Source organism: Prunus persica, chromosome G2 (assembly GCF_000346465.2).
Source record: "Prunus persica cultivar Lovell chromosome G2, Prunus_persica_NCBIv2, whole genome shotgun sequence".
In the NCBI taxonomy this organism is placed as follows: domain Eukaryota; kingdom Viridiplantae; phylum Streptophyta; class Magnoliopsida; order Rosales; family Rosaceae; genus Prunus; species Prunus persica.
Window position 1 is genome coordinate 15,901,087 of NC_034010.1, and position 10,266 is coordinate 15,911,352.

At 37.4% G+C, this 10,266-nt stretch overlaps 2 protein-coding genes across 5 annotated transcripts; one reads left to right on the forward strand and one right to left on the reverse strand.

Moving 5' to 3' along the window:
* LOC18785737 (DNA-directed RNA polymerase III subunit RPC8) lies at positions 1,336-6,017 on the forward strand. Of its 4 annotated transcripts, none has more exons than XM_020556935.1 (9): positions 1,336-1,562; positions 1,755-1,913; positions 2,015-2,137; positions 2,229-2,324; positions 4,544-4,631; positions 4,810-4,894; positions 5,031-5,100; positions 5,187-5,276; positions 5,556-6,017. In XM_020556935.1, the coding sequence occupies exons 3-9, from the start codon at positions 2,027-2,029 to the stop codon at positions 5,637-5,639; spliced, it is 624 nt and encodes a 207-aa protein (XP_020412524.1). In that variant the 5' UTR covers positions 1,336-1,562; positions 1,755-1,913; positions 2,015-2,026; the 3' UTR covers positions 5,640-6,017. The 4 variants fall into 4 exon arrangements, with proteins under 4 accessions (XP_020412524.1, XP_020412523.1, XP_007218416.1 ...); XM_020556934.1 differs by having other exon boundaries at positions 2,018-2,137; XM_007218354.2 differs by lacking the exon at positions 1,755-1,913.
* On the reverse strand, positions 6,276-10,266 carry LOC109947196 (LEAF RUST 10 DISEASE-RESISTANCE LOCUS RECEPTOR-LIKE PROTEIN KINASE-like 2.2). Its single transcript, XM_020556931.1, has 4 exons — positions 8,933-10,266; positions 7,914-7,958; positions 7,712-7,822; positions 6,276-7,537 (listed from the first exon to the last, which is right to left on the reverse strand). The coding sequence occupies exons 1-4, from the start codon at positions 9,750-9,752 to the stop codon at positions 6,393-6,395; spliced, it is 2,121 nt and encodes a 706-aa protein (XP_020412520.1). The 5' UTR covers positions 9,753-10,266; the 3' UTR covers positions 6,276-6,392.

A 10,266-nucleotide genomic window follows, 5' to 3' on the forward strand; every position in this document is an offset into this window, starting at 1 on the left:
TTATTAATGGGAGAAGTCATGAATCGGAAAACTAATTTGTAAGATTTATCCCAAAATTACCATTGGATTAATGGATAAGTCAATGCAAAAGTCAACGCCTTCAAAGGTGTACAAATTGAAGCTATTTGTAAACGGAAAATACATATGGTACTTTCATTTTGAAGATTATAAGGTGGTAGGTTTGGTATGACTCTTGAATTGAAAGAGGAAATAAATAAATAATTTAAAATTTAGATGAGTAAAAGTTTGGTAGATATGGAAGATAATTAGCCAATTTATTTTTCTCCCTTCGGAGAATGTTAATGCAAATTTAAAGTTTTAACCCATGGTGTGTGTGTGTGTTTTTTTTTCTTTCTCATTTTAAATAGGTTGTTTGATTACAAGAGGGGGTGAACAAAACTTGACTCTCCTGGAAAAACAAAATTAAAAGTTGACTCAATTACCAGCTTTGCGTAACGGATCATGGTTTTGCATGGATTTGTCCCAAAGTATGATCAGATAAATGGATAAGTCAACGTAAAATTGTACCAATAATTGCTTGAGATTTGGTGGGTGGTACTTAATTGGAATATTTCAATTAAAATAGACAAGAATTCTGGTCGTTGTTTGGTGTTCTGAGATTGGACATATTAAAATGAACAACAGTCTCGCATATTGTATCTTACAAATCTCACGTAAATGCGTGAGACTCATAAAACTTGGCTTGAACTCAACTCATGCAATCCAATTCAAGCGGAATCTGATTAAAAAATAATAATAATAAACCGGGCCAACTGAGGCCTTAGAACTACCAGCCCTTGCATAATCAAAGACGAACTCACATTGTGGACTATATGGGCTACAATCCATGCATTTTCTTTTTCTTTTTAAAATAGCATTTAGTTTCAGCCCTAATCCAAATTTTAACCCAACCCACCCCTTGTCTAACCCAAACCTAACGCATAGCACTGGCGGGAACGGTAACTAGATAGAGCCAGAGAGCAGGACATCGAACAGAAGCAGCAACTGTGTAACACCCAACCCTAATTTATTTATCCAATTAAATTATGAAATTTATTTAATTATAAATTTATAATTTTGCTCTTGGTGTAAGGGTAAATTGGATTTTTTATTAATCCAGAAGGATTTTGGGGCAGTGACTAGTATTTTTACATAGATTATATCGAGATGAGTCCGTAGACACGTAACGAGCTCGAATCGGAATTGTAACAAAAAAAAATACGATTAAAATACACTCAATGGCATAACCGTAATATTTTCGAAGTTGGTTTTAATAAAATCAGAAAAACCCTCCCATTTCTCTCTCTCCCCCAACTGTCGCGAGCCCCGGCCCCGCCCCCCCCCCCCCGCGACTGTTTGCAGCGACGGTCCCACCGTAGCCGCCGCCGCCACAGCGCCACCGGAGTCCCAAAACGACCGGCAAGCCTCCCCGTACTTACCCACCCCGTCGCCGCCGCTCGAACCGCCGGATTTGGCCGGAAAATCAAGAAAACCGCCCGGTTTCGTGAGAAAATTCCCTCTATCTTTTCGGACTTTTCCGGCGGCCAAATCTTGCAATCCAGGTATGTTTTTCCATCCTCTCAATGTTCTTTAGCTGCTGGTTGTGTTATTTAGGATCAATTTCTGCGTTTTGAGTGTCAATTTAGCGATAATAGTTTGGCCGGTTTTCGGCCCTCAATTCCGACCACTTCCGCCCAATTTTTGGAGTAGGTCCAAGAACAAAAGTTGCTCCACTCAATGTCCTGATCATGTAGGTATAAGTCTTGACCGGCAGTTTGGAGTTTTTCCGATCGCCGGAATTGCTTTGGACACCCACGCGCAGGAGAGAGAGAGAGAGAGAGAGAGAGAGAGAGAGAGAGAGACTTATTGGTTCATATTAGGACGCTAGTTGCTATTGTTGGAAACTGAGGCTGGTAATTTTTTTCAATTATGCTTGAATTTGTTGATATTTAACATTGCATTATTTGCCCAAAATCTGCGACTTTAATCTGTGCATACTTGATTTTGGAATTAGAAGACAACCCAAATGTTCTACCTCAGCCGAATTGAGCACACTCTGCGTCTGCCTCCCCATCTGCTTAGCCTTCGTCTAGAAGATGCAGTTAGAGGAGAGCTTGAGAAGCTTTTCTTAGATAAGGTTTGTGGCCTGATACATATTTTGAATTTTGCCCTTTGTTTCTTATTCACAATGTTTTTACTTTGATTCACTGTGATGTTGTTCCTTGTAGGTTATCGCCAACTTGGGACTTTGCATTTCTGTGCATAGTATCCAATCCATTAAGGATGGCTTTATCTTACCTAATGATGGTCATCCAACTTTTAGGGTATATATTTGTTTACCTTACTCTTCTCAATTTTATGACTATAAAGTACTTTTGGTAAATTCTGTTTTGTTCAAATTTAGGTTGTTTTAGTTCGTATAAGTGTAGTCAGCTTGCTTGCTTCAATCCGTTTTATTATTCTTATTCATATTCTTTCCAATTTTCAATTGTAAGATACCTCAATTTATTTCCGGTTAAACTGCTCGGTGTATGAGAACCGCCAATCTAAATACTTAGTAACGTTGATATAGATTATTAGGCCTTTAGCTTAATATGTAATAGACAGTGATCTTCTTCTCTATATCCGAATTTTGTTTGTTGATTGGTGATGATGGTGTGCTTAAGTAGGCTTGTTTTGGTCAGGTAATTTCGCTTGTTTGTGGATTGCTTTTGTTGGTTTTTTGTTTTTGGTTTCAGAAGAAAATTGGGAAACTTTGGTGTTTTAGCTGATGGGTGGTAAAGATTTAATGGTTTCGGAGAGGGTATTGGGTCGCATTAAGGGTTAATGATTGGTTTAGTTTTATAATAAGAACTATAATCGTGCTTTTAGGTATGTAGTGGAATAAATTTTGTTGGAGCTGCTTTGGATGATAATAAAGTTGTGGATTTGCATTTGTAACATGTTTCACTCAAAAAGTCTTGAGGGAGAATGGAATGGCTTTTAGAGCATACTTGTTTAGTTTTCAAAGCACCGGCATTAACTGTCAGGCTGCAAGAGCATCCACAATCTGCTCTCTATTTTGTAGTTAAAATTTCGCTAAAAACACTATAAAGCTATTTTAGGAGCTCTCTATAAAATTTCAACTCCAACCATACTTCCTAATTTAAAGAGTCATAAATGCTTTTAATAATTTTTAGTTCATTTTTTGAATAAACTATAGACATAAAAGCAACAACAAAAAATAGTTGGCATTAAATAAATGGTTAAAATATTAAAGTAATTGAGCATTAAATTATAGGGAGCCACTAGGAGTCCTTTTTCTCTCCTTAGATTTAGGAGCTCCTAGAGATCTCTCTATTTTAGGAGGTGGATAGGGAGCATGGTTGGAGTTATATTTTTCCAATTGCTCCCTAAAATTTGTCTAAGGAGGTGGTTTAGGGAGCCCATTGTGGATGCTCTAACTTATAATTCATAAATTTGGTGATTGCATCTATTTTGATGATTGGTCTTCCATTGTGGCCTAGTGGTTTTGTACGGGTCTTGATTGAAAGGTTGGCATTTTTGTACTTTTATCTCTTATCAGGATTTGATGGGTTTTAATCAAATTTCTCATATTTGATGAAGTACTTCTCGGTAAGGAATGCTTTGAACCACTGGATTTTGATTTTTTGACTGACTTTGAGTTATGTGATTATTTGTTGTATGAAAACAAAAACGAGTTTTGTTTGGTTGTTTGAGTTGAAGAGTTTTCAACCTAAAATGATTTCAAAACGAGGAAGCATATCATTGTTCTTTGTGCACTGGCTGCAGAAGATTGATATCTGTTATGTGTAATTAGAATTCATCACTTAAATTCATTACTTGTTAGTCAGTGCCTGCCTGCTAGCTAGCCATTCATTACTTGTTAAATTGATTACTTAATGGCTGATTGTTGGGTTAAATTGGAGCGGCTGATTAGTGGAGAATTTATTCCCTGGATCCTACAGAAATTAATTACCTTCATTTGATATGACAATATGTAGTATGCAATGATCTTCTTCTCTATATCCTAATTTTGTTTGTTTTGTTTTTCCGAAACATGGAATCAGAGCAACAAGCTCTTGAGATCTAACGCCACTGCTACCCTTACCCTAGAAAAAAGGAACAAAGAAAGAAATGGACAGCTTCTTCTCTTTTTCCCATTACTATGACATAGGTTCCTTTAAATCTTTTCGCTTGGATTTCTTCTCGGTTCTCAGCTTGATTTACTTCATTCCCTGTGGGTGACAAAACTGACAACTAGGGCCTGTCTTCTCTATGAAATTGAAGTGCCTAATTACCTTGAGAGTGAGTATCACTGGTATAGGCTGATTATTTGTTGTTTACACTTAATGAGTGACTGTTAGGCATTTAGACTAAATTAAGATTTTCAGCTTAAATTAATGTCTGATTTTCAGAGATGATTACCAGAGAAATTAATGTCAGAGTACTCACTTTCATTTGAGTATGCACTATGCAATGTTCTTCTTCTTCCTTTCTAAAGTTTCTTGTTTTATTTCCCCCCTTTTTCAACACTTGGCAGGTGGAGTTCACACTGATTATGTTTCGTCCATTTGTGGGAGAGATAATTGTTGCAAAACTTAAAGAATCTACTGCAAATGGTTTACGTCGTATGTATTCTACTGAGATGAACTGAGTGTAGCTTAATTCTACGTCTCATTTAGTTTTTCCTTCTTAGTTTCTCCTTGGTGCAAGCAATTCTCACTCTATGCATTGATGGACTCCGCTTTGATAAGGAAGCATGTCTATGTCTTACCCACAGTCTGATTTTGAATCTTTACATGGCAGTGTCCCTTGAATTTTTTGATGATATTTATGTACCTGTTCATCTTTTGCCTGTTCCATCCCATTCCGTGCCTGACCCAGGAAAGAGGTGACCATCCCTTCCATGTCTGGTTGATATAAGTACAAATAGCGTTATATTTATAATCCTGCATGAATTCTTGTATATTGATATACTTTTAAACACCCTTTAATTTGTAGTTTATAATATTTGCTGAGAATTACAGGGATAGAGTCATGTGGATATGGAAGTTTCCTGATTCAGATGAAGAACTTGTTATTGATGGGATAGACCAGGTTCATATTGTTGTGGTTTGATTTATCCATACGTACTCAAATTTCTGGTGCCTAAGTGTATGCTAACTTTTAGTTCCAAATGGCAGATAAAATTCCAAGTTCACAGTGTGAACTTTCCTCCAATTCCAATTGAGCAGCCAGAAGACTCAAAACCATTTGCCCCTATGGTGGTTACAGTAAGTTTATGCTTTGAATCTTATCATACGACTGGTGGTTGCATCTAGCTGTAGCATCACCTGATCTCTAGTTCTCTACAATTCTCCTAAGGCAATGAATTATTGCAAAATGCTGCTTTGTGAAACTTCTGTTCCCTTTAAAATCTGTGCTAATTCCTTTATGTAGAGTAACACTAATTCGTTTGTTACATCTTTGTTCAAATTAAATGAGAGATCTCTTTTGGCAAGTAGATTTCCAATGAATTCTATGAGCCTCCAATTAAGTTTCCTATTTTGCAGGGATCAATTGATTTTGATGGTTTGGGCCCTGTTTCGTGGTGGGTGGATGCAGAAGATAAGGATGAAGAACCTGAAGATCCTTAAGCTGACAGACCTTCAGCAAAGGGGGGCTACTTCTATCATGTTTCTCATGAATGTGTTTGAAGGCATGAATACAATTTGATTTGAGCTTGTAACTTCTTCATTTTAGATTATACATAAACTATTGTAGTTCGAATTAGCTTGATGGGAAGGTGGACAAACTTTAGTGGTGTAGGGGGTAAAACAATATTTGTATGAATTCCATTCTGAATCAGCTTAGCTTAAGCCTTTGAGGGTTAGTGGTTTTGACCTGCTGCCCCATTTGCAATATCTTGGGGAAACTGCTACTTGCACATATCTAAACGTAATTCTAGCTTCAAAGTGTTTTCTTTGAGTGTAGAATTGTGAAAGCACTTGATAGAATAAATGTACTTGTTTTTTAATTTATTCTTTTTGTAATTAAATGAATGTATTAACAAAAAGGAGGGCAAATCCCACCAATAGAAGACAATCCCAAGCTAACTATACAACAAACACTCTATAAAGCAATTAGCTCATAGGGATCTTCCAATCTGCAACAAGATAGGAGTTAGCAGGTGAGGTTTTAGACACTCTATAAAGCACAGCGTACCTAATAGAATTCTGCAATTAGGGAAAATCCTACAATTTGAGTGTTACAGCAAAAGGGGACAAGAAGCGTTTCTGAAAATCCTACAATTTATTTCCTTCCAAATGTAGTAAACAAGGGCAGCAAACAGAAGTCTAATTGTGCTTATTCATTACGTAATCTTCCTTGCACATCAAGATTGCTATATATTACATTGTTTGATTCGCATCAGCAATCAAAACGATTTCTGTAGAATTTGTTACTGTTGATGCACTTGTGGTACTTGAATTGTCCCCAGGAACCACTTCTGGCATTTGTTGTGGATACAAAAAAGGCTTTGGAGGCATTTCAAGGCTCTCAATTTCTCCTTCAAGCATCTCAACTGCTTTATTCATAGAAGGACGGTCACTAGGCTTCATTTGTATGCACCACAATGCCACAATGATCATCTTCTTTATGATCTTCTCTTCCTCCTCTGTGGCGTCTTCAACTTTTATGTCCTTTCCATCACTCAATTGGTCAAAAACCCATGTTGGAAAGTATATTTGGCTTGACTTCTCTATGGTTGCATTTAAATTCTTTCTTCTACCAGCCATTTCCATCAACAGCATTCCGAAACTATAAACATCAGCTTTGTATGAAATACCTCCAATGTTTTTATAGAATAACTCTGGTGCTATGTATCCGATAGTTCCTCTTGCTGCTGTCAAAGATACAATGCTATTATCGAGCGGGCATAGCCTTGCTAATCCAAAATCAGACACCTTGGGAAGAAAATTCTCGTCAAGAAGAATGTTATGAGGTTTGATGTCAAAGTGCAGAATTTGCATGTCACATCCTCTGTGCAGATATTCAATACCACGAGCCACTCCAAGCGCAATTTCAAACATTTTCTCACAATTCAAAGAGATAACTCCTTGTTGAGAAAATAAGTATTTATCAAGAGATCCATTAGGCATGAAGTCGTATACAAGAGCACGCTTTGAACCCTCAACACAGAAGCCAATGAGTCGCACCACGTTGACATGGTGAATCCTTCCAATGGTAGCAACTTCATTGATGAAGTCTTGCCCATTAGCTTTGGACTTACCCAACATCTTGATGGCTACCAGGTGACCGCTACGAAGCTTTGCCTTGTATACCGAGCCATAGCCTCCTTCACCCAATTTTTCCTTGAAACCTTTGGCCATCTTTTTTATGCTTGAGTAAGAATACCTTACTGGCACGAGCTTATTGTTCTGCAAAAAGTCTTCTATATTGTCATGCATTGACAAGTGCCTCCTTTTCCATTTGTATATTATGAATGCAATTGCACAGGGAAAGCCAAACACATATAAGACTGTGTGCAATATTCCTGCGCAGTTCACAAAAAGTGGACTCAATAGTACACAACATTTTCCTTGGTTACTTTTTTAGCAAAGATGAAGGAATTTGTAAGAAACAAAAACTTGAAAAGAAATAGAATACCTCTTCTGCAACACAAGTGAAAAATGCTACACAGTAACTGATTTCAAGTAGTTCACATTACCTAGGTAAGAGATTACACAGGTTAATGGAAGCAGATAAAGGGGGATATTCCGGTTGCACTTGTTGGTGAGCGAATAGGCATATAAATAGAGTACGTCTTCTGCTACTTCGCCTGGTATAGAGCGTATGAACTGTAAGATCTTCTGGTACAATTAAGTATGCTTTGATGAATGTAATGCCGGATTAAGAAACTAAGTACTTGCCTGATATCAGGAGTATGGAGTGTAAGATCTTCTGGTACAAATGTTCTGCATTGCAAAAGAAAATAAGATCCATATTTGCATACAAAAAGATCATAATACATATGTATATATTAGAAATCACCATGTCATAGTCTACTTTTGACCACCAAATTATTTGTAGTGAAAACACCACAAACTAGCCTCCCGTCCCGTACTTAGTTGATAAAAAGTCTCTTCCTATTCCCTTGATCAGTATCTCCAACATAATATATCATGAGAACAGCGTGATTATTTGACAACAAAATATTGTCAATGTGTATAGTTTCATATCCATCACATTCTTATCTTTCTCACGGGATTTACCAAGAATAGAGAGCATGCTCTGATACCATGTTAATGTGAAATTATTCGGTAATGATTCTGTGTCTATTTAAAAGGGCAAAGCTTGATAGACAAGACAATGAAACTAAGAATGGTAACCTATACAAGTCAAAAACAATCAAGGGAGAAATTGACAACTAAGGAAATTAACCAAATATGAAGAATTAAAGTCAAATGGGTGGGTTCTACCATTACTTGGTTCGATGAATCTCCAGATTTTATTAGTGATCTCTTATTTGAGGAATGTAACATGTACTTTTTCTACAGGCATGATCTTAGGGGGACATGGGGTACTCTATCGGTGGTTAGGTTCTTGCCCCCGCTTTGCGGTTGAGTGGGTAAGACTACTAAGTTAGTCGGACGACCCGATGATCGAACCTATATGTGTAGATAAACATGCCTAATTCCCGACAACATGGTCCGATTTTTTTGGCACTGTTACTTATTCCCTCTATCAAGCAATAATACTATCGCTCTTTTCTATAAAATAAAAAAAATGAAAAAACAGTAAAATGAATAAATAAGGCTTGGTGGGTGGTGAAGAAGATATTTAACAGCGTTGCATATTACTGACATCATCTGGAGGATCGAGAACAAATATGTTGACTCTAGCTAGCGTTATTGAATAAGTGAAATCATTAACAGATGCACTGTAGTACCTTTGGTTATTGAAGGGCACTTGGTTTTACTCACGTCGTCGAGCGTGCAGTTCTTCTTATCCATTCCACATTTCAAGTAACATGAAGCGTTAAACCATGAGAGCTCAAAGCCGCGCGCTATTTCATTATATATACCTTCACAGGACAAGTTCTGGTGCAGATCTGTAGATGTTGAAGGTGACACCACAACCATTTGTGTTATTCTGCAGGACTCCCCCAAATCGAATGAACTTATGTTGCCAATCATGACATAAGAAAACATTCTTAAAGTACTGGACAAATAAGAATTGGCAGAATTGTTGATGCATGGAGCTGTATCAACAAGGCGAGGAGAATGCATTGGATTTGCACAGCTGATAAAAATTATAGGCACTTCACGTATCGCTAGAATATCTCCGTAGAAATAAGGAGATGAAAAAGGACCTCCAGAACCACTAAGGTTGTAGGAGGTTAAAGAGTAAAGTGGGTTGGAGAAGTAGTTGTCTTTCTTCTGAACACCAGCATCCACAACTCGGATTGTCCAGTCACTGTAATTGATCGCCTTTACGTAATACTTTCCCGAATACAAGCATATTACTGTAACATTTTCCTCACAATATAGCTCAAAAGTGTTGTAGCCACAGTTTTGACGGTCTCCATGTAAATCGAATGGAGACCTTATGTTAATATTGCCACAAAAAAGGGCACTATCTCCCACGGTGGATGTTTGGAAACAGAAGGAAGGAGGAAGAAGGAGAAGGAGAAGGGCTATGTGTGCAGCAAATAGGAGACTTCCTCTAGACATAGTGAGAGAGAATATTAGGAGGAAGGGAAGAGGCATTCAATCCAATAGGAATTTATCGAAATTAAGGAAGAGGACAAAGATTTAATTAGACAAAGTAGGTTTGGTGGCTATGGCAAATAAGACAGGAGTGACTTCAGAAATGACCATTTGAAGGCAAGTTCACACTCACAAATACAAGGGAGAATAAAAGAGAGGCAAATAAGAATAGTGTCTCTAGAACAAAGCTCTTGTGCAGCACGAAATGAAGAAGAAAACAACTGGAATTTTATTTCTTCTCCTACAGCAGCAGCTCCTTTTCTTCTCTGCTCTTCTGCCTCACATCTCTTCTTTTATCTTGGTTCGCCTTCCTCTAGTTCTCTTAAACAGCTCAACAATAAAACTCTGCGTTTCTCCAAAGGACAAAGTGCTGCCAATCAACTTTGCTTTCCCACTTTGTCAATGCTGATCACACTTTACCTCGAACTTGCTATAACTCTCCCCAAACTCCAGCATTTCATATTAAATTTATATTAAAATTTTGTAACTGTTGAGAAAATATTGAAAAATCTGT